This window comes from Cherax quadricarinatus, chromosome 35, assembly GCF_038502225.1.
Source record: "Cherax quadricarinatus isolate ZL_2023a chromosome 35, ASM3850222v1, whole genome shotgun sequence".
Lineage (NCBI taxonomy): Eukaryota > Metazoa > Arthropoda > Malacostraca > Decapoda > Parastacidae > Cherax > Cherax quadricarinatus.
In genome coordinates this window covers 23,806,693-23,828,598 of record NC_091326.1, presented here as the reverse complement: position 1 = coordinate 23,828,598, position 21,906 = coordinate 23,806,693, and the positions used below count along the sequence as shown (strand labels likewise).

General features: G+C 43.3%; 1 protein-coding gene and 1 long non-coding RNA gene across 4 annotated transcripts in view; both read right to left on the bottom strand.

The window, feature by feature from the left end:
- HnRNP-K (Heterogeneous nuclear ribonucleoprotein K) overlaps positions 1-9,349 on the bottom strand; it is a gene marked incomplete at its 3' end in the record, with an annotated part of 884,016 nt that extends 874,667 nt beyond the window's left edge. For 2 of the 3 annotated variants that reach the window (XM_070091458.1, XM_070091460.1), the window contains 1 exon segment: positions 8,994-9,030. In XM_070091458.1, coding sequence (XP_069947559.1) covers positions 8,994-9,015 — 22 coding nt within the window. 3 annotated transcript variants of the gene reach the window in all.
- A 9,095-nt stretch (positions 9,350-18,444) lies between these two features.
- LOC138853615 (uncharacterized) lies at positions 18,445-21,513 on the bottom strand. The gene is made up of 2 exons (XR_011392816.1): positions 20,253-21,513; positions 18,445-19,688 (listed from the first exon to the last, which is right to left on the bottom strand). It is a non-coding gene; the product is annotated as an uncharacterized lncRNA (long non-coding RNA).
- Positions 21,514-21,906: the final 393 nt, after the last annotated feature.

Below are 21,906 nucleotides of genomic sequence, written 5' to 3'. Positions count from 1 at the left end.
GACAGTAAATGTGGCACTGGAAGTGCTGTCCTGGTAGACAGTAATGGTGAGGCTGGAGGTACTGTCCTGGGAGACAGTAATGGTGAGGATGGAGGTGCTGTCCAGGTAGTCAGTAAATGTACGCATGAGGGAATGTATATAAATGACCTCAAGGGAAACAAGAGCTGTAGCGGGGAAACAAGTGTAGTCAAGGACAAGATAAAACCAATATTACAAACTAGTAATACCACAGGAGATAGCAAACAAGAGGACTCCACTAGCAACAGTGAGGATATATTACCAGAAACAACTGGTGAGAGCTCCATTGTTAGTACTAGTGAGGATAGGAATGAGACAGGTTAACATGCACCAACAGGGAATACAGTCACAGAAACCCAAGGCAAACAGAAACCAAGCCTGTGCACATACTATGCACTTGGTATCTGCAGGCATGGGAAATCTGGAAAAACAGATGGGACGTGCAACTTTGACCACCCTAGAAAATGCTGTGCCCGTATGACAACAGGAAAATGCAAACTCCCTTCCTGTAAGCTTTTTCACCCTGAAATGTGTCCCTCTTCAGTACAGGAAAGACTGTGCTATAACTTAAATTGCCAGGCACACCATCAAAAGGGGACAAAAAGATACAAAACATTCAGGCCATGGGAAAACCTGGGTAACCACAGCCACTCAAGAGAGAGAGGTTTTTTAGTGCCAGGAAGGAAAAAAAAACTGGCAGAAATCGTACACCAAATCCAGTCATTTCTGGAGTGGAACCACAGTCGATGGCCTCCACTCCAAACCAACAGATACAGATACTAGTGCTGGAAAAAAAAGTCACCCCCAGTACCACCAGTCCGATGACATTCTTCTTTGCAAATATACAGGGTCTAAAGCCAGCAACGAACAACAAAATACCTTAAAATCCGTGGACTGCTTGCAGAGGCAAATGCAATGTTCGCGGCTTTCACAGAGACCCACACAAAGGATCACTTGGACAAAGAAATACGGATCCTAGGTTACAACCTATACAGATGCGACAGTGAACAGGAAAGGGGAGAGGGGGGGGGTTGGCCTGTATATCACAGTCACTTGTTTGCACAGAACTGCTTAATGCCTCAAATGATGTAGTAGAAGTTTTAGCAGTAAAGATCGAGAACCAAAACCTAGTCATTGTGGTAGTCTACAAGCCTCCGGATGCAACATCCCAGCAATTCCAGGAACAGCTGTTAAAAATTGACCACTGTCTGGAAAATTTGCTAGCTCCTGCCCCCAACATCTTGCTCCTGGGGGATTTCAACTTGAGGAACCTAAAATGAAGGAATATAGCAAATAATGTTGTTGCAGTGATAACACCAGGAGGCAGCTCTGACGAGAACTCACACACACACACGAGCTTTTAAATCTCTGCACAAAATTCAACTTAAACCTGCAAATAATAGAGCCTACTAGACTGGAGAATACACTAGACCTCATCTTCACTAACAATGATGATCTGATACGAAATGTCACCATATCAAAAACAATATACTCAGATCACAACATAATCGAGGTTCAGACATGCATGCGCGGAGCCCCAGACCGACAAAATGTTATCAGTCACAAGGAAGCCTTCACCAAATTCAACTTCAATAACAAGAACATAAAATGGGACCAAGTAAACCAAGTCCTAAACGATAAGCTGGGAAGATAGACTAAGCTTATTCCTTTAAGAAAAAGGAGTAGATGTAAAATAGAAAGAGACAGGCGTTCCCTTTACAGGCGACGGAAAAGAATAACAGAGCGGCTAAAAGAGGCCAATATATCTGAAATGCGTAGGGAGCCACTAGTCAGAGAAATAGCAAACATCAAACTTAAGCTAAAGGAATCTTATAGGAGTCAGGAATCGCGGGAAGAACTAAAAGCCATAAATGAAATCGAAAGAAACCCAAAGTATTTCTTTTCCTATGCCAAATCAAAGTCGAGAACAACATCCAGTATTGGGTCCCTACTTAAACAAGATGGGTCCTACACAGATGACAGCAAGGAAATGAGTGAGCTACTCAAGTCCCAATATGACTCAGTTTTTATCAAGCAGCTAACCAAACTGAGAGTCGAAGATCAAAATTAATTTTTTTACGAGCCACAGAATTTGGTTAACACAAGCCTATCTGATGTTATCCTGACACCAAATGACTTCGAACAGGCGATAAATGACATGCCCATGCACTCTGCCCCAGGGCCAGACTCATGGAACTCCGTGTTCATCAAGAATTGCAAGAAGCCCCTACCACGAGCTTTTACCATCCTATGGAGAGGGAGCATGGACACAGGGGTCGTCCCACAGTTACTAAAAACAACAGACATATCCCCACTCCACAAAGGGGGCAGTAAAGCAATAGCAAAGAACTTCAGACCAATAGCACTAACATCCCATATCATAAAAATCTTTGAAAGGGTCCTAAGAAGCAAGATCGCCACCCATCTAGAAACCCATCAGTTACACAACCCAGGGCAACATGGGTTTAGAGCAGGTTGCTCCTGTCTGTCTCAACTAATGGATCACTACGACAAGGTCCTAGATGCACTAGAAGACAAAAAGAATGCAGATGTAATATGTACAGACTTTGCAAAAGCCTTCGACAAGTGTGACCATGGCGTAATAGCGCACAAAATGTGTGCTAAAGGAATAACAGGAAAAGTTGGTAGATGGATCTATAATTTCCTCACAAACAGAACACAAAGAGTAGCAGTCAACAGAGTAAAGTCTGAGGCGACTACGGTGAAAAGCTTTGTTCCACAAGGCACAGTACTCGCTCCCATCTTGTTTCTCATCCTCATATCTGACATAGACAAGGATGTCAGCCACAGCACCGTGTCTTCCTTTGCAGATGACACCCGAATCTGCAAGACAGTGTCTTCCATTGCAGACACTGCAAGGCTCCAGGCAGACATCAACCAAATCTTTCAATGGGCTACAGAAAACAATATGAAGTTCAACGATGGTAAGCATGAGGAAATTAAAACTTCATCAGAGTACAAAAATTCCGGCCACAAAATAGAGCGAAAAACCAATGTCAAAGACCTGGGAGTGATCATGTCGGAGGATCTCACCTTCAAGGACCATAACATATTATCAATTGCATCTGCTAGAAAAATGAGAGGATGGATAATGAGAACCTTCAAAACTAGGGATGCCAAGCCCATGATGACACTTCAGGTCACTTGTTCTATCTAGGCTGGAATATTGCTGCACACTAACAGCACCTTTCAAGGCAGGTGAAATTGCTGACCTAGAAAATGTAAGTACAGAGAACCTTTACGGCGCGTATAACGGAGATAAAATACCTCAATCACTGGGAGTGCTTGAAGTTCCTGAACCTGTACTCCCTGGAATGCAGGCAGGAGAGATACATGATTATATACACCTGGAAAATCCTAGAGGGACTAGTACCGAACTTGAACCTGAAAATCACTCACAACGAAAGCAAAAGACTCGGCAGACGATGCAACATCCCCCAATGAAAAGCAGGGCTGTCACTAGCACATTAAGAGACAATACAATAAGTGTCAGGGGCCTGAGACTGTTCAACTGCCTCCCAGCATACATAAAGGGGATTACCAATAGACCCCTGGCTGTCTTCAAGCAGGCACTGGACAAGCACCTAAAGTCGGTACCTGACCAGCCGGGCTGTGGCTTGTACATTGGATTGCATGCAGCCAGCAGTAACAGCCTGGTTGATCAGGCTCTGATTCACCAGGAGGCCTGGTCACAGACCGGGCCGCGGGGGCGTTGACCCCCAGAACTCTCTCCAGGTAAACTTCTCAAACCTAACCTTTTCCCTTTTATCTGACCAACCTATTTTTAAAGCTACCTCAAATGTTAGTTTTGATGACTACTTGGTACATTGTTCCACTCATCTACAAATCTATTAGTACTGCTGGACCAGTACTGTACTTTCCCTTATCCTTTTCATTAAGAATTTATCCCATTTCAATCCACTATTCAAGTTCTTCCTTGGTCAGCAACACATCTTCCTAATAACCATGCCACACTTTCACATAGGGTTTACAACTCATTTCTAAGTTGGATTGGGTTAGGCTGCAACATAAAAATTATAAACAAAGATAAAAGACATTAAAAAAAGTGTTGCACAACCAGAAAACCAGCACCCACTGCAAGAGGTCATGCAAAACAATCATATCTTAACTGTTTAAGGTTTCGTCAACAGCCACCCATTTGGCCATTTTAACAACAGTGCCACGATGTCTGTGATTAACACTTTCATTTATATACAGTAACCTATATTTATTCCTAGCTTTTGTATACAGTACTTTCAATCACACCTTGCCTCATTTTATATATTACAAGGATTGTAACTGGAGGTTAATGGGGTCTAAAGCCTATCAACTACACTAAGGACCATTAAGGCTGTACATAACCTTCTCACCATAAGACAAGCATACTTTAATCCTTAAAATAGAGATTTAACTTTCTGCATATACTGCAGACATGCTGAGAGATGTAAACCTCTTGGTCAATATTTTCTGTGATCAAGAGCGTAGATTGAGTGCTCTCCAGCCATCTTTGTATCATTCTTCTGAGTGGATTAATTGTCATCCTTCTCTGTAAGTTCTCTAATGTATTTATATCCATTCTGTAGTATGTAGGCTTAAAATGCACTGCATAATCTAAATAAGGCATCACCAACAAAGTACTATACAGAGACAAGGATAATTATATTAATCAGAGAGGATACACTAAATCCAAAGCGATCATATGTTTAAGGAATGGGAGGCAAAGTTTACTTCCACAGATAGAGCCTCTTATTTGCATCAAGGCACCTACCTCCCTTGAGGGAACAGATGTAAAATAACTTTTGGACTCCTGTTGTTTAGATGATACTTCATATAAATCCAAGCAGTTTGTAGCCTTATTACAGACACTCAGGCAGATGCTTTGGCTTCCGATTTCTGCTTACCATTATCCAAGTCCTTTTCACACCCTGTATTATCAAGCTCTAGATTATTTAATTTGGGAATTACAGGGTTATTTTCATGATCGAGAATCAGCACTGTGCACTTTTCCACATCTTTGTCATCAGTGAATTTGTTTTTATGAGCATCTCTTTAACCCCTTATCAAGGTCATTAACGTGGATTATTAACAATGGCTCAAACACCGATTCTTGTGAAATGCTACGTGTGCCTTCCCCCCCCCCCCATTGTGATTTCACCACACTTGCACAAATTCTTTCTTGCCTATTCATCAGCTATGTCTCTAACCATGAGACAAAATTTTCTCCAATACCATGTGATACCACTTTTGTGGTGGACTATCAAAAGTCTTACTGAAATCCAAATAAACATCATAGCCTTCATTATGGTATACTGCTGCAGATGCTTTATTGCAAGTCAGTAAATCTGTTACGCAAGAATTGCTCCTCATGAATCGGTGTTGAGATTCTTTAATAAATCAAGCTCATAAAGGTGGCTACTACTAAGGTTTATTGGTGGAGAGTATATGAACTTATCCTGATCTGAAGATAGGAACTGCATTATGTAACTACTTTTATATCCACAGTACTAATTTTTCAACTTAATAGCTATCTCACACCAAGGCAGTGACCCAAAGATAACACATTCACTTAATCGTTGTCTTTCCATATGTGGGCTGACATCACAATCAGATTCTCTCTCTGACTGCAACATCCACCCCTCCAGAATGCAGGCACTGCCCTTCCCACCCCCTAGAACTCAAGCCCAGCTAATCGGTTTCCCTGAACTCCATCTTTACACTCATGGTTAAACACTAGGCCCGTTGGGGTTACACAGTACAATGGAACCTTCATGTTCGAGCACACTGGACCACGAACGTAAAAACTGACTCTCTGAACATTTTTCTGGAGTCCAAGCGCACTGATTGGTTTAAAATTCAGTTGTAAAAACTTTACATGAAAGCCGTTTCAAAAGTGTTCTGGAGTGACCTCTGACACTTGACAAAACTTTCAAGGAGACTTTTGGAAGAATCAGTTCACAACATCCTCCAGTGTGTGAAGCTGATAATTAATGCCTGGAATATACTGTTTTGAACATCAAACTTTTTCAGTTCAAACACTACCTAGGAACCAATTAAGTTCAAACACTGAGGTTCCACTGTACTTGAGGAAATGGGAGGCATTAAGCTTCAATCCAAAGAAGAGGAAGGCAACTCTAATTCCTTGAATCAAGAGTCCCTCATTGAGGGAAGAGTACTAAAACCATGTAGATGGATCATGTTAAAGAACTTAGTTGTCTTATTTTAACTTTTTTTTTCCTTTTTTGACCTAAGGGAAAATTTTAGAGCAGCACAATTGCCAGCTGATACAGAGTTTAGAAGGCTTCTGTTTTTATTTTTTTTTTATGTAAATTCTCTAACATTAAGTAGGTTATGTGACAGAGGCATGTTTTGGGCCTGTAAAAAGCCTTATCTTTGTATCCTCCTAAAGAGAATTAAGCCCAATCTACCATACCCTACAATTTAACTACTGATTCAGGTTCGGTTAGGTTAGTTTTGCTAGGTTAAATTTTGCTACTAAAAACAATAAAATTGCTATCCCATAGGCCCAAAATATTACTGTCCAGTGTGCAGCCCACTTAATGAAGAAGAATTTACATGTCTTGATAAGCAAATTGCCTAAATACTTTACTTATCTGACAAGAAACCAGACCTTTACTACACATAGTATATAAACTTTAATGGGTGATATCTGTAGTCCCAAGAGAAGTGTCAGCCACAATTATCCTGGTATGGAGGAAATACCACTTCCTAAACTAACCTAATCATCCTGACCTGACATTACGCCTTTGCACTAATGGTAAAGCCAAAATACCTTGACAAATTGGGTTCATTGCTTTATATATTAAAGGATCAAATGTTTACTATATTACTAGGTCAGACATCAACATTACACATTCATGCCATATCCATATGGGTAAAACATTTATCTGTTGTGAAAATTTTTATTTAGACAATCCACACTATACAATAAAAACTAATAATAATGATACCAATAATAAAAAATAATCATAATTATGATTATTAACATAATAAAAATACTGATATAGTGAACCAGTGATCTGGCACTGGGTCACTGATGCTCCTTCCTCACAACACACCACTACCACCATGCATGCACTCTCACCACTTCCTCACAACACACCACTACCACCATGCATGCACTCTCACCACTTCCTCACAACACACCACTACCACCATGCATGCACTCTCACCACTTCCTCACAACACACCACTACCACCATGCATGCACTCTCACCACTTCCTCACAACACACCACTACCACCATGCATGCACTCTCACCACTTCCTCACAACACACCACTACCACCATGCATGCACTCTCACCACTTCCTCACAACACACCACTACCACCATGCATGCACTCTCACCACTTCCTCACAACACACCACTACCACCATGCATGCACTCTCACCACTTCCTCACAACACACCACTACCACCATGCATGCACTCTCACCACTTCCTCACAACACACCACTATCACCATGCATGCACTCTCACCACTTCCTCACAACACACCACTATCACCATGCATGCACTCTCACCACTTCCTCACAACACACCACTACCACCATGCATGCACTCTCACCACTTCCTCACAACACACCACTATCACCATGCATGCACTCTCACCACTTCCTCACAACACACCACTATCACCATGCATGCACTCTCACCACTTCCTCACAACACACCACTATCACCATGCATGCACTCTCACCACTTCCTCACAACACACCACTATCACCATGCATGCACTCTCACCACTTCCTCACAACACACCACTACCACCATGCATGCACTCTCACCACTTCCTCACAACACATCACCATGCATGCACTCTCACCACTTCCTCACAACACACCACTATCACCATGCATGCACTCTCACCACTTCCTCACAACACACCAGTATCACCATGCATGCACTCTCACCACTTCCTCACAACACATCATCACCATGCATGCACTCTCACCACTTCCTCACAACACACCACTATCACCATGCATGCACTCTCACCACTTCCTCACAACACACCACTACCACCATGCATGCACTCTCACCACTTCCTCACAACACACCACTATCACCATGCATGCACTCTCACCACTTCCTCACAACACACCACTTCCTCACAACACACCACTTCCTCACAACACACCACTATCACCATGCATGCACTCTCACCATTTCCTCACAACACACCACTTCCTCACAACACACCACTATCACCATGCATGCACTCTCACCATTTCCTCACAACACACCACTACCACCATGCATGCACTCTCACCACTTCCTTGATGCAATATTACATGCCTTTGCCCTCAACAGCATTGCATCATTATTATTAAACATTAGATTAGGTGAAGTCAGGTTTTCATTTAGTTAGGTTTGGTTATATTATTTTTTTTTTAATTTCCACAAATAGAAGTATCTCAACTGTGCCACCACATCAATTTTGGATAATTTCAATCAAAAATAATGATGAAAGGGGACCTAGGAATGAAGTAAACATTGACCTTTAATATAATACAACAAGACGGTCACACATGTTTCACCAAGTAACAGACAAAATAAAGCCACAACTTAATTTGCTGAATATAATAAAACAAGCACTTAACCCATTACAACTCCAATATAATTTTATCTGGAAATGTCACACTTTCCTTCTTAGGTCAGCTCATCTGCATTTACCAGCAATGCAGGTTTATAACAACTGTTATGCAAGCACTCCCTAAGTGTGTAGTACTGCCTGTAAAACCAATGTAATTGGGCGGAATAATTATTATTGTAATTATTTACATATGATGGGCGGCAGGTCACGTCAGCCTCTAGAACCGTCAGTGTTAAGTCACATGGCTAAATACCCGTCACCACTCACTGTTATCATACCCTAGTATCTCATCCTTATCACTTCATTTTATATCAACAACAACCCAGATCACATTTAAACCGCAAAAATGGCGGAGTGGCATGTGGAGGAGGCGCGAGATATTATGTTGTAATGTGGGAAGAAAGCTGCGGAGAGCAGTGCGGGCGGCGCTCACATCACCAACACATATCACCTCATATGGGTGCTCCCTGACCTTGAAACCCGCCTGACAGCCGCCACCACACCAAGGGTCATCTGTTCTCACCCAGCAGAGCGCAGAAGGTACAGCAGAAAGCGACAAAAGTGAACACAAGCTCGCTAACTCACCTAATCCAGACCAGGAAAACACGAATCCCCGCCTCAACACATAACAACAAACATGGCCGCCGTGCGCACCCTCCCCACGCACCGACCTTGGACAAATACCCTATTAATTATCATCTTTAACATCAGTACGCATTTTATCTTTACCCAGAGGCGGGATATAGCTCTTTATTTAAATCTGAAAAGAGCCAAAGGGTTGGAAGAATATTTTGGCGTGTGAGAGGGAAGATTGGCGATTATCGATTTTTCTTGATAATGTGCGCACCCCGGCAACCACCTGCGCAGCCTCGCCGTCACCCGCCAGATTTAAAACTTCAAGTGCAACACTGATGTAAATGACTTAGAAAACGAACAACCTGAAGAATGAGACACTTGAGCAACATTTAGTTATGTTTACTGAGGAAGCATTTCCCCAGCCAGTGGCTTCTTCAGCGTAGTGCAAAGAAAGGTGGAAGATGAGGAGGAGCTTGAGGTAATTAGTCCCTCAACCAGGTTGAGGGACTAATTACCGCAAACTCCTCCTCATTTCCGCCTTTCTCTGTATTGTATTCAAGAAGCCACTGGCTGGCGAAACGTTTCCTCAATGAAGATTCCTAAATGTTGCACAAGTGTCTCATTCAGTACTCTATTTTCAAAATTAAATACACTGCATTGACAAACTTGACATAGATATATATGACATGTTACCTGGTTAGACCTTTCAAGGAAGGTTCATTATTATTATTGTAATAAAAAAGAAGCGCTAAGCCACAAGGGCTATACAGCGAGGAAGGTTCATTGATGCCAGTGATCCAAAGGAATTAAACCTGTCCTTTCCTCCCATTCCCCAGGCGCTGTATGACCCGTACGGGTTTATCGTTTCCCCATAATAATGATAATATAGAGTTAAAGCTATATAAATGATGTTGTCCAATGTAAATATGTTTGACTGTGGTATTGCCACAGTACAAATATTAATAATTTATTAGAAGTGTACAGTTACAAAAACTATTTATTTATTGCAATCATTGTATAACTGTGTAGTACTGTCTATAAAATATGTACTTACCTTAAAACTCATACACACACACACAAAAAAATAGAGGAGCAGGCAGGAACAACAGGAAAAGCACTGCAATGGATTAGGGAATACCTGACAGGAATTAGTAAGTTTGTTCAGGTATACACAAATACAGTTACATAGAATTATCATACATAGCAGCATATGTGTAGAGAACCTAGGATAACCCAAAAAAGTCAGTGACTTATTTCCATTGGGGTCCTTTATTTCCATTGGGGTCCTTTACTTATTTCCATTGGGGAAACAATGTGTGATGGCACGTGACAAGGTATCAGAGTGGGTGCATGTGTCAAACGGGGTTCCACAAGAGTTAGTCCTTGGCTTGATGCTGTTTCTTGTATAAGTGAATAACATGAGAGAAGGGGTATATTCAAAGGGGTTCCTGTTTGCAGACGTGAAGCTAATGAGAATTCAAGTGGACGAGTACCAGATAAGACAACAAAAAGATCTGGACAGGTTGCAATCCCGGTCAGGCAAATGGGTCCTGGTGTTTAACCCCACCAAGTGCAACCAGTTATGAAGCTTGGGACATGACACAGAAGACCGTAAACGGAGTACATTCTCGAGGGTCTAAGCCTTACTTAAGGAAAAGGATCTTGGGGTGAGTATCGCACCAAACACATCCCCAGAGGCACACATCAACCAAATAACTGCTACAGCATATAGGTGCCTGGCAAACCTAAGAATAGTATTTTAACACCTAAGTAAGGAGGCATTCACGACACTACACCGTGTATGTCAGGCCCATATTGAAGTACGCAGCACCAGCGTGGAACTCAAGCGTAGTCAAACACGTCAAGAAATTGTACAAGAATGGTATACAACACCGGCAAGATGAAATTAAGACATGTGCGAAATCTGGGGAAGAGCAGGCTGTGCCACTGAGAGGAAGGGCAGGCTGTGCCACTGAGAGGAAGGGCAGGCTGTGCCACTGAGAGGAAGGGCAGGCTGTGCCACTGAAAGAGCAGGCTGTGCCACTGAGGAAAGGCAAGCCGTGCCACTGAGAGGAAGGGCAGGCTGTGCCACTGAGAGGAAGGGCAGGCTGTGCCACTGAGAGGAAGGGCAGGCTGTGCCACTGATAGGAAGGGCAGGCTGTGCCACTGAGAGGAAGGGCAGGCTGTGCCACTGAGAGGAAGGGCAGGCTGTGCCACTGAGAGGAAGGGCAGGCTGTGCCACTGAGAGGAAGGGCAGGCTGTGCCACTGAGAGGAAGAGCAGGCTGTGCCACTGAGAGGAAGGGCAGGCTGTGCCACTCAGAGGAAGGGCAGGCTGTGCCACCGAGAGGAAGGACAGGCTGTACCACTGAGAGGAAGGGCAGGCTGTGTCACTGAGAGGAAGAGCAGGCTGTGCCACTGAGAGGAAGGGCAGGCTGTGCCATTGAGGAAGGGCAGGCTGTTCCACTGAGAGGAAGGGCAGGCTGTGCCACTCAGAGGAAGGGCAGGCTGTGCCACTGAGAGGAAGGGCAGGCTGTGCCACTGAGAGGAAGAGCAGGCTGTGCCACTGAGAGGAAGGGCAGGCTGTGCCACTGAGAGGAAGGGCAGGCTGTGCCACTGAAAGAGCAGGCTGTGCCACTGAGGAAAGGCAAGCCGTGCCACTGAGAGGAAGGGAAGGCTGTGCCACTGAGAGGAAGGGCAGGCTGTGTCACTGAGAGGAAGGGCAGGCTGTGCCATTGAGGAAGGGCAGGCTGTTCCACTGAGAGGAAGGGCAGGCTGTGCCACTGAGAGGAAGGGCAGGCTGTGCCACTGAGAGGAAGGGCAGGCTGTGCCACTGAGAGGAAGAGCAGGCTGTGCCACTGAGAGGAAGGGCAGGCTGTGCCACTGAGAGGAAGGGCAGGCTGTGCCACCGAGAGGAAGGACAGGCTGTGCCACTGAGAGGAAGGGCAGGCTGTGCCATTGAGGAAGGGCAGGCTGTTCCACTGAGAGGAAGGGCAGGCTGTGCCACTGAGAGGAAGGGCAGGCTGTGCCACTGAGAGGAAGGGCAGGCTGTGCCACTGAGAGGAAGAGCAGGCTGTGCCACTGAGAGGAAGGGCAGGCTGTGCCACTGAGAGGAAGGGCAGGCTGTGCCACTGAAAGAGCAGGCTGTGCCACTGAGGAAAGGCAAGCCGTGCCACTGAGAGGAAGGGCAGGCTGTGCCACTGAGAGGAAGGGCAGGCTGTGTCACTGAGAGGAAGGGCAGGCTGTGCCATTGAGGAAGGGCAGGCTGTTCCACTGAGAGGAAGGGCAGGCTGTGCCACTGAGAGGAAGGGCAGGCTGTGCCACTGAGAGGAAGGGCAGGCTGTGCCACTGAGAGGAAGGGCAGGCTGTGCCACCGAGAGGAAGGACAGGCTGTGCCACTGAGAGGAAGGGCAGGCTGTGTCACTGAGAGGAAGAGCACGCTGTGCCACTGAGAGGAAGGGCAGGCTGTGCCATTGAGGAAGGGCAGGCTGTTCCACTGAGAGGAAGGGCAGGCTGTGCCACTGAGAGGAAGGGCAGGCTGTGCCACTGAGAGGAAGAGCAGGCTGTGCCACTGAGAGGAAGGGCAGGCTGTGCCACTGAGAGGAAGGGCAGGCTGTGCCACTGAGAGGAAGGGCAGGCTGTGCCACTGAGAGGAAGGGCAGGCTGTGCCACCGAGAGGAAGGGCAGGCTGTGCCACTGAGAGGAAGGGCAGGCTGTGTCACTGGGAGGAAGAGCAGGCTGTGCCACTGAGAGGAAGGGCAGGCTGTGCCATTGAGGAAGGGCAGGCTGTTCCACTGAGAGGAAGGGCAGGCTGTGCCACTCAGAGGAAGGGCAGGCTGTGCCACTGAGAGGAAAGGCAGGCTGTGCCACTGAGAGGAAGGGCAGGCTGTCACTGAAAGGAAGGGCAGGCTGTGCCACTGAGAGGAAGGGCAGGCTGTGCCACTGAGAGGAGGGGCAGGCTGTGCCACTGAGAGGAAGGGCAGGCTGTGCCACAAGAGGAAGGGCAGGCTGTGCCACTGAGAGGAAGGGCAGGCTGTGCCTCTGAGAGGAAGGGCAGACTGTGCCACTGAGAGGAAGGGCAGGCTGTGCCACTGAGAGGAAGGGCAGGCTGTGCCATTGAGAGGAAGGGCAGGCTGTGCCACTGAGAGGAAGGGCAGGCTGTGCCACTGAGAGGAAGGGCAGGCTGTGCCACAGAGAGGAAAGGCAGGCTGTGCCACTGAGGAAGGGCAGGCTGTGCCACTGAGGAAGGGCAGGCTGTGGCACTGAGAGGAAGGGCAGGCTGTGTCACTGAGAGGAAGGGCAGGCTGTGCCACTGAGAGGAAGGGCAGGCTGTGCCACTGAGAAGGACAGGCTGGGGATTTTTACCTGTTGCCCAGGATCATGATGCAGCCCCCAAGAAAAAAATTATTCCAATATTTGTTTAAGAAATTTACATTTGAATTATTAAATACAGACAGACTGAATGTGTGTGAAATGCCGGAGGCTTGATCCTCCATAAGGGACTTTACCTTCTGACTTCCCAGACAAGACTAGTGTAGCAACTTAGCTATGGCAGCAGGTGTGGGCATTAAGAATAGATGGAGCCACAGCCCATCAGTCAGCAACAGGCTCTGGTTAATGAACAGAAATGAAATGGGAGATGTCACAACCACCAAAAATTGTAATAAGATGATTGCAAATCCATTCTGTGTTTTTTTTTTGGGGGGGGGAGGCATCATTCCAGAAGGCTAAAGCCACTACATGCCTGTTATTCTTTTTGAATGGCATATTACACTAAGTAAGACACATGGGCAACAGATAGGCAACTTTATTCCGAAACGTTTCGCCTACCCAGTAGGCTTCTTCAGTTGAATACAAAAGTAGGCAGGAGCAGTAGAGATGTGAAGACAATGTAATCAGTCCATCACCCTTGTAGTCAGAGATTTGAGGTTGTCAGTCCCTCAGCCTGGAGAAGAGATCTGCTCCATAGTCTGAAACAATCTGATAACCTCAAATCTCTGACTACAAGGGTGATGGACTGATTACATCGTCTTCATCTCTACTGCTCCTGCCTACTTTTGTACTCGACTGAAGAAGCCTACTGTGTAGGTAAAATGTCTTGGAATAAAGTTGCCTATTTGTTGCCCATGTGTCTTACCTACCAACCTGTTGGTATTGTATACCATTTTAATATTCATATTACACTAAGTAGAACTCATGAAGAAATCATGATAAAAGATAAAACATATTTAGAGGTGGGAGGGGTATACATTAAAAACAAAGTTAGGGATATCTACAACACCTATGTACTGTACATGAGTTTACTATAATAGCCCACACCAAAGGCTACATATCACATACAGCATAACATAATCAAAGCTTTCAAAAGAGGACACCTGTGCAACTATCCGAAGTAGAGTATTTTTCATATTTTGAAATCATTACTTATTGCAAGTTGTATACTGTACTGCATATGGTACAGTATTACAGTGTACGTATTTAGCCTTCATTGTGGGCTTTTATAGTGAACTCACATACAATATGTAAGTATTGCAGATATCCTTAACTCTCTAATGTTCACACTTCACATCTGTAAATGCATTTTATTTTCAGCATGATGATACCCTTATGAGTTCCAGTATGTGTGTGAGAGGCCACTTGTGTGTAATAGGTTATGTAAAACAATTTTCCTTACCTTAAAATATGATATAGACAGTCAATCAAAAGCACATTTAGCTAAAAATTATTACAAAAATAAATTTTATTACTGTACCTTAAATTCTTGTTACAATTGCATGTTGACCTTTATATCAGAAGAGAGGGTTGCAATGGCCCTGCTTGGCAGAAGGATGTAGTTGGACCAGAGTAAATGGCTGTGGTGGATGGGCTGAGGTGGATGACTGTGGTTCATGGGCAAGGGTGGATGGCTGAAGTTATGCAGAGTTGTTACTTGTTGAGGTCCTTAGGTGTTCTGTCATGTGTCTCTGCAGTGTTTTACCCTGCAGTACTTTACACTCATACAGCCTGCATTTATTGTTGATTGGGGCACTCTGATACTATGCAACTTTTATGTCAGTTACCACATCTGTAGTGTTAAATTTATGTCAGAATTTTGAAACTCCTGTGTCTGAGTTATCATCCATTGATGCAAGGAGTTTCTTCACCACACTACATGTGTAGTGGCACTTCAGTGTCTTATCACTCCTCACTTTAGTGGTTATTTCAAAGATGTTGCATTTGGTGGTATAAACACTACCTTCACTCTTGAATCCACATAATGCAGGAGTTGTGGATGACTACAAGATTTATCGAGTGAAAAGAACCTTGAATGACAGGTTCTTTATGGCCAGGTATATCTTGACTAAGGGAATAAAATACTGCTTGAACAACTCAATAAACAAGACTCAGTCATCCATGTTGCCTGGTTAGATTTTCCAATAACAGCCAAGGTGATTTTGTCATCACCTTTTATCAAATCACAGGGTTTCAGGACCAATATATAAGCAAAGGCTTGCATTTAAAAACCACCTGATGCATTAGCACAGAGAGGCAAGCTAAAATGATCCTTATTTTTTTTTTTACTTTTTTTTTATTAACACATCGGTCGTTTCCCACCAAGGTAAGGCGACCTGAAAAAGAAAAGCTTTCATCATCATTCACTCCATCACTGTCTTGCCAGAAGTGCTCTTACACTGCAGTTATGAAACTAACATATCCCTCCTTCAGAGTGCAGGCACTGTACTTCCCATCTCCAGGACTCAAGTTCGGCCTGCCAGTTTCCCTGAATCCCTTCATAAACGTTACCTTGCTCACGCTCCAACAGCATGTCAAGTCCTAAAAACCATTTGTCTCCATTCACTCCTATCTAACACATGCATGCTTGGTGGAAGTCCAAGCCCCTCGCACACAAAACCTTTAACTCCTCCCTCCAACCTTTTCTAGGCTGACCCCTACCCCGCCTTCCCTCCACTACAGATTTATATACTCTCGAAGTCATTCTATTTCCTTTCATCCTCTCTTCATATCCGAATCACCTCAACAACCCTTCCTCAGCTCTTTGAATAATAGTTTTGGTAATCCCACACTTCCTCCTAATCTACGGATTCTCTGCATTATATTCACGCCACACATTGCCCTCGGAGATGACATCTCCACTGCCTCCAGCCTTCTCCTTGTTGCAACATCCACCACACATGTTTCACACCCATATAAGAGTGGTGGTACACCTATACTCTCATACATTCCCTTCTTTACTTCCATGGATAAGTTCTTTATCTCCACAGACTCCTCAGTGCACCACTCACCTTTTTCCCCTCATCAGTTCTACGATTCACCTCATCTTTCATAGACCCATCTACTGACACATCCACTCCCAAATATCTGAATACATTCACCTCCTTCATACTCTCTCCCTCCAATCTGATATCCAATCTTTCGTTACCTAATCCTTCACAGGTGCAGTTTTGTCTTGCTTGCAGGTTTAAGTTAAAGATGGTAACTTTTCTTCCAAATTATGCCTGTCTTGTCAGCCTTAAACACTTGCTCAGGTTTGTAGCCATGGAGGGGAGATATCCCACCCCACATCAAAGTGGTACGTCGCCTGTGGCTTACGGCATTTTATACAAAATTCAAATAATAAGCCATTGAAAATACAAGTCATAGTTGCATGAATTATTTGTCTACTGTATATGTTTCACAGATTTTTCAACACATTGGCCGTTTTCCACCGAGGCAGGGTCACCCAAAAAGAAAGAAAATCCCCAAAAAAGAAAATTCTTTCATCATCATTCAACACTTTCACCATCACTCATACATAATCACTGTCTTTGCAGAGGCACTCAGATACGACAGTTTAGAAGTCCCTCCAAACTGCCAGTATTCCAAACCCCTCCTTCAAAGTGCAGGCAATGTACTTCCTATTTGCAGGACTCAAGTCTGGCTAACCAATTTCCCTGAATCCCTTCACAAAATATTATCCTGCTCACACTCCAACAGCTTGTCAGGTCCCAAAAACCATTTGTCTCCATTTACACCTATCTAACACACTCTCACATGCTTGCTGGAAGTCTAAGCCCCTTGCCCACAAAACTTCCTTAACCCCTCCCTGCAACCTTTCTGAGGATGACAACCCCTACACTGCCTTCCTTCCCCTACAGAGTTATATGCCCTCCAAGTCATTCTTCTTCGTTCCATTCTCTCTAAATGACCAAACTACCTCAACAACCCCTCCTCAGCCCTCTGACTACTTCTAGTAACTCCACACCTCTTCCTAATTTTTGCAGGTATGTACACTAATTCTCCATGGGGAAGTGAAACAGAATTCTTCCTCCGTAAGCCATGCATGTCGTAAGAGGCAACTAAAATGCCGGGAGCAAAGGGCTAGTAACCCCTTTTCCTGTATATATTACTAAATTTAAAAGGCGAACCTTCCATTTTTCCTTTTGGGCCACCCTGCCTCAGTGGGATATGGCTGGTACGTTGAAAGAAAAAGAAAGATGTACACTAATTAATTTTGATTTTCCTGTCTCATTCTATGATGATGATACCTTCAGGCCACCCTGCTTTAGTGGGAAATGGCCGTTGTGTTAATAAAAAATCTTCATAAAGTATATTTTCCATGTGCTGAATAGGCTACCTTGAGAGCTGTCCATTCCTAAGAAATAGTGCAGTAACTCCATAATGGAATGCTTCAGAATATCCTCATTACTACTTCTCTCTCAGCTTTGGCTGACATATTTCATTGCCTGATATACATTATTACTATTACATTAATGGTAGAAGTGCAAAATGAATAGAGGGTTATACAGTGAATGGGGGGAATAGGAGGTAATCAGGATTGATCCAAGGAGAGAATAGATTTAATTCTTTGAATCAGTAGTCCATCACCAGCTCCTGAGGGATACCTGTTATACAAAATTCATCCTTTGCGATGGAGCATGAATAAGAAACACAGGTAGCTCGTTTCCATTATGTACTGTACCTATCATATGGAGTAGGGTAACAACAAACTGATGATGCATTCAGTTATATTTAAAACAAAATTTGCCCTCAGAGCGGTTATCTTATTACGTAAGTAGAGTATTTGTCATTCTTTTACTGAATGTTATTTTTACTTAGCATTTGTTTCATAAATCTCTCCAATTGCTTAAAGAAAAATTATCCATATTTACTGTAAAAACATAATAGGTAGGAAGGCAGTTTTGTCTTTTACAGATAATGGATAGTGAAACCTCTGTGATGTAATATAATATTTAATGTGTGCAAGATATTCCAAGGTATATTAGGTGTGCTGCAAGTTAGAGTACACATTGCCTTTGGCTACCGTAACAAATAAACAAAGGTCTACATACAGGGATTTCATAAGCTTTCTGTTCAACCTCAGAATGCAGTGAAATATCTATTTTAGTTTTAAAGTACAATACTGTAAATTATGATTATATTCACAACCAAGCGCTAAACCCTCAAGGGTCAAACAAATGGTAGGGGATAGAACCTGCGTTCAGAGTCATAAAACTCCAGACCAACGCATTAGCCACTGGGCTAGCTGGCTACAGTAGGCATCGGTCTGGACTTTTATGACTCTGACTCTGGGTTCTATCCTTACCCATGGTATGGTTTACTTGCAATCGTGTCATTACGATTTTGTGAGCCACAAGGGTCAATACTGTAAGGACTGTTCTCTTCATCTTGGGATATCTGTATGACTTACAACTCAATTACTAATTGATATTCATCCTGGATGAAATTTGACAAACTATTATTTAGAAAAAGCAATGTATTTGAAAAGATAATACATGTAATAGTGCAATTTGCGTACGGTTCTATACTGTCATAGCCACCATACCACTAAATGAATTATTAACAGCATTTCTATTGCTGTGAAACCACTACCTGGGGTTCATATAGATTAAGTCAGTTACTTAACTGGATTCCAGATTGTAGGCTCAGAGGGCATATTGTCAGTTAAACCCCCATAAAGCTTGGAATCTCATGAGGCAGCTGTGACATTGGCCTTTACAGTATTGTATTACGATATACCAGTTTTATGAATATGAGGCACTCATACTCATAATGTGAGGTGAACTCATACATTTGGATGAGAAAATATAAACACCGTGCAGGTCATTCAATGCTGCACAGGTGAGGGGAATTTTTATTATGATCAATTTAAGCCTTAAACCTGAAACAGGCAGGGAAAGAGAAATGCTGGAGAAAGAGAGAGGTGGTGTTGAGAAAAAAACATTAGCAGAAAGGATAATTAAGTTTATTTAGGTACAGGCCCACTTAAGTACAATTATCATACATAGTAACATATGCATAAATTACTTATTATAACCCAAAAAAATCAGACAAAGTCACTTATTTCCATTGGTGGAAAGTCATGTGTAGAAAATTCTTTAGTCAAGATATCAGATAATCTGTATAAAGGTGGGACTGTCAAAGAGGAGAGTGGGCAGAGTATGTCATGATACTGAAGGCACCTGAAATTAAGTAAGACACATATGCAACAGTTAGGTATCTTTATTTCGAAACGTTTCGCCTACACAGTAGGCTTCTACAGTCGAGTACAGAAAAGTTGATAGAAGCAGAAGATACTTGAAGACGATGTAATCAGTCCATCACCCTTAAAGTTTTGAGGTGGTCAGTCCCTCAGTCTGGAGAAGAGCATTGTTCCGTTGTCTGAAACAATATGAAGTTGAAGTGACAGGATGGAGCCTTTTATAGTGCCAGGAGGTGAGACGTAGGTTGCGTTGGGAGGGCAGGTCCCTCTCAAACCCAGCCGTTCTCACTAGTAGAGATTGTCGAAGTTGAAGGTCTGTACCAAGATACCCTTGTGTTGCAGTGTCTGACAGAATGAACATTAAAATGGTATAAAATACCGACAGATTGTTAGGTAAGACACATATGCAACAGTTAGGTATCTTTATTTCGAAACGTTTCCACAGTAGGCTTCTTCAGTCGAGTACAGAATAAAGATACCTAACTGTTGCATATGTGTCTTACCTAACAATCTGTCGGTATTTTATACCATTTTAATGTTCAACCTGAAATTAAGTTGGAATTGTCTCTGAGGAAAAGGTAATTAATAAAAAGGTGTTGAACTAATTTTATTATTATAATCAAATTAATTAAGTACTAAACCCACAGGGGTTACACAGCACTGCTGGGAAGATGTGTGAAAGTAGAAATTTGCAAAAGGTTTAAAATGATCAAGAGACAGGGGTGTACAAAGTTAGGGGCTAGTAGCGGTGAGGATTAGTGCAAGCAAAATTGAAACCAAAGTTGGTGCTACAGGCTTGTTGCAGCTAAAAAGTCAGTGTGTGTGTGTGTGTATGTCTGCATCAAATGTGCGAGTAAGGAGGGCTTTTCTTTTCTTTGAGACAGGGAATTTTGCACTCATAAGAAATAGGTGGAATAGGTGGTAAATTACTAAATGCTGTAAAGAGCTTTTATGAGGATAGTGAGGCTCAGGTTAGGGTGTGTAGAAGAGAGGGAGAATACTTCCCGGTAAAAGTAGGTCTTAGACAGGGATGTGTAATGTCACCATGGTTGTTTAATATATTTATAGATGGGGTTGTAAAAGAAGTAAATGCTAGGGTGTTCGGGAGAGGGGTGGGATTAAATTATGGGGAATCAAATTCAAAATGGGAATTGACACAGTTGCTTTTTGGTGATGATACTGTGCTTATGGGAGATTCTAAACAAAAATTGCAAAGGTTAGTGGATGAGTTTGAGAATGTGTGTAAAGGTAGAAAGTTGAAAGTGAACATAGAAAAGAGTAAGGTGATGAGGGTATCAAATGATTTAGATAAAGAAAAATTGGATATCAAATTGGGGAGGAGTATGGAAGAAGTGAATGTTTTCAGATACTTGGGAGTTGACGTGTCGGTGGATGGATTTATGAAGGATGAGTTTAATCATAGAATTGATGAGGGAAAAAAGGTGAGTGGTGCGTTGAGGTATATGTGGAGTCAAAAAACGTTATCTATGGAGGCAAAGAAGGGAATGTATGAAAGTATAGTAGTACCAACACTCTTATATGGATGTGAAGCTTGAGTGGTAAATGCAGCAGCGAGGAGACGGTTGGAGGCAGTGGAGATGTCCTGTTTAAGGGCAATGTGTGGTGTAAATATTATGCAGAAAATTCGGAATGTGGAAATTAGGAGAAGGTGTGGAGTTAATAAAAGCATTAGTCAGAGGGCAGAAGAGGGGTTGTTGAGGTGGTTTGGTCATTTAGAGAGAATGGATCAAAGTAGAATGACATGGAAAGCATATAAATCTATAGGGGAAGGAAGGCGAGGTAGGGGTCGTCCTCGAAAGGGTTGGAAAGGGGGTAAAGGAGGTTTTGTGGGCGAGGGGCTTGGACTTCCAGCAAGCATGCGTGAGCGTGTTAGATAGGAGTGAATGGAGACGAATGGTACTTGGGACCTGACGATCAGTTGGAGTGTGAGCAGGGTAATATTTAGTGAAGGGATTCAAGGAAACCGGTGATTTTCATATAGTCGGACTTGAGTCCTGGAAATGGGAAGTACAATGCCTGCATTTTAAAGGAGGGGTTTGGGATATTGGCAGTTTGGAGGAATATGTTGTGTATCTTTATATGTGTATGCTTCTAAACTGTTGTATTCTGAGCACCTCTGCAAAAACAGTGATAATGTGTGAGTGTGGTGAAAGTGTTGAATGATGATGAAAGTATTT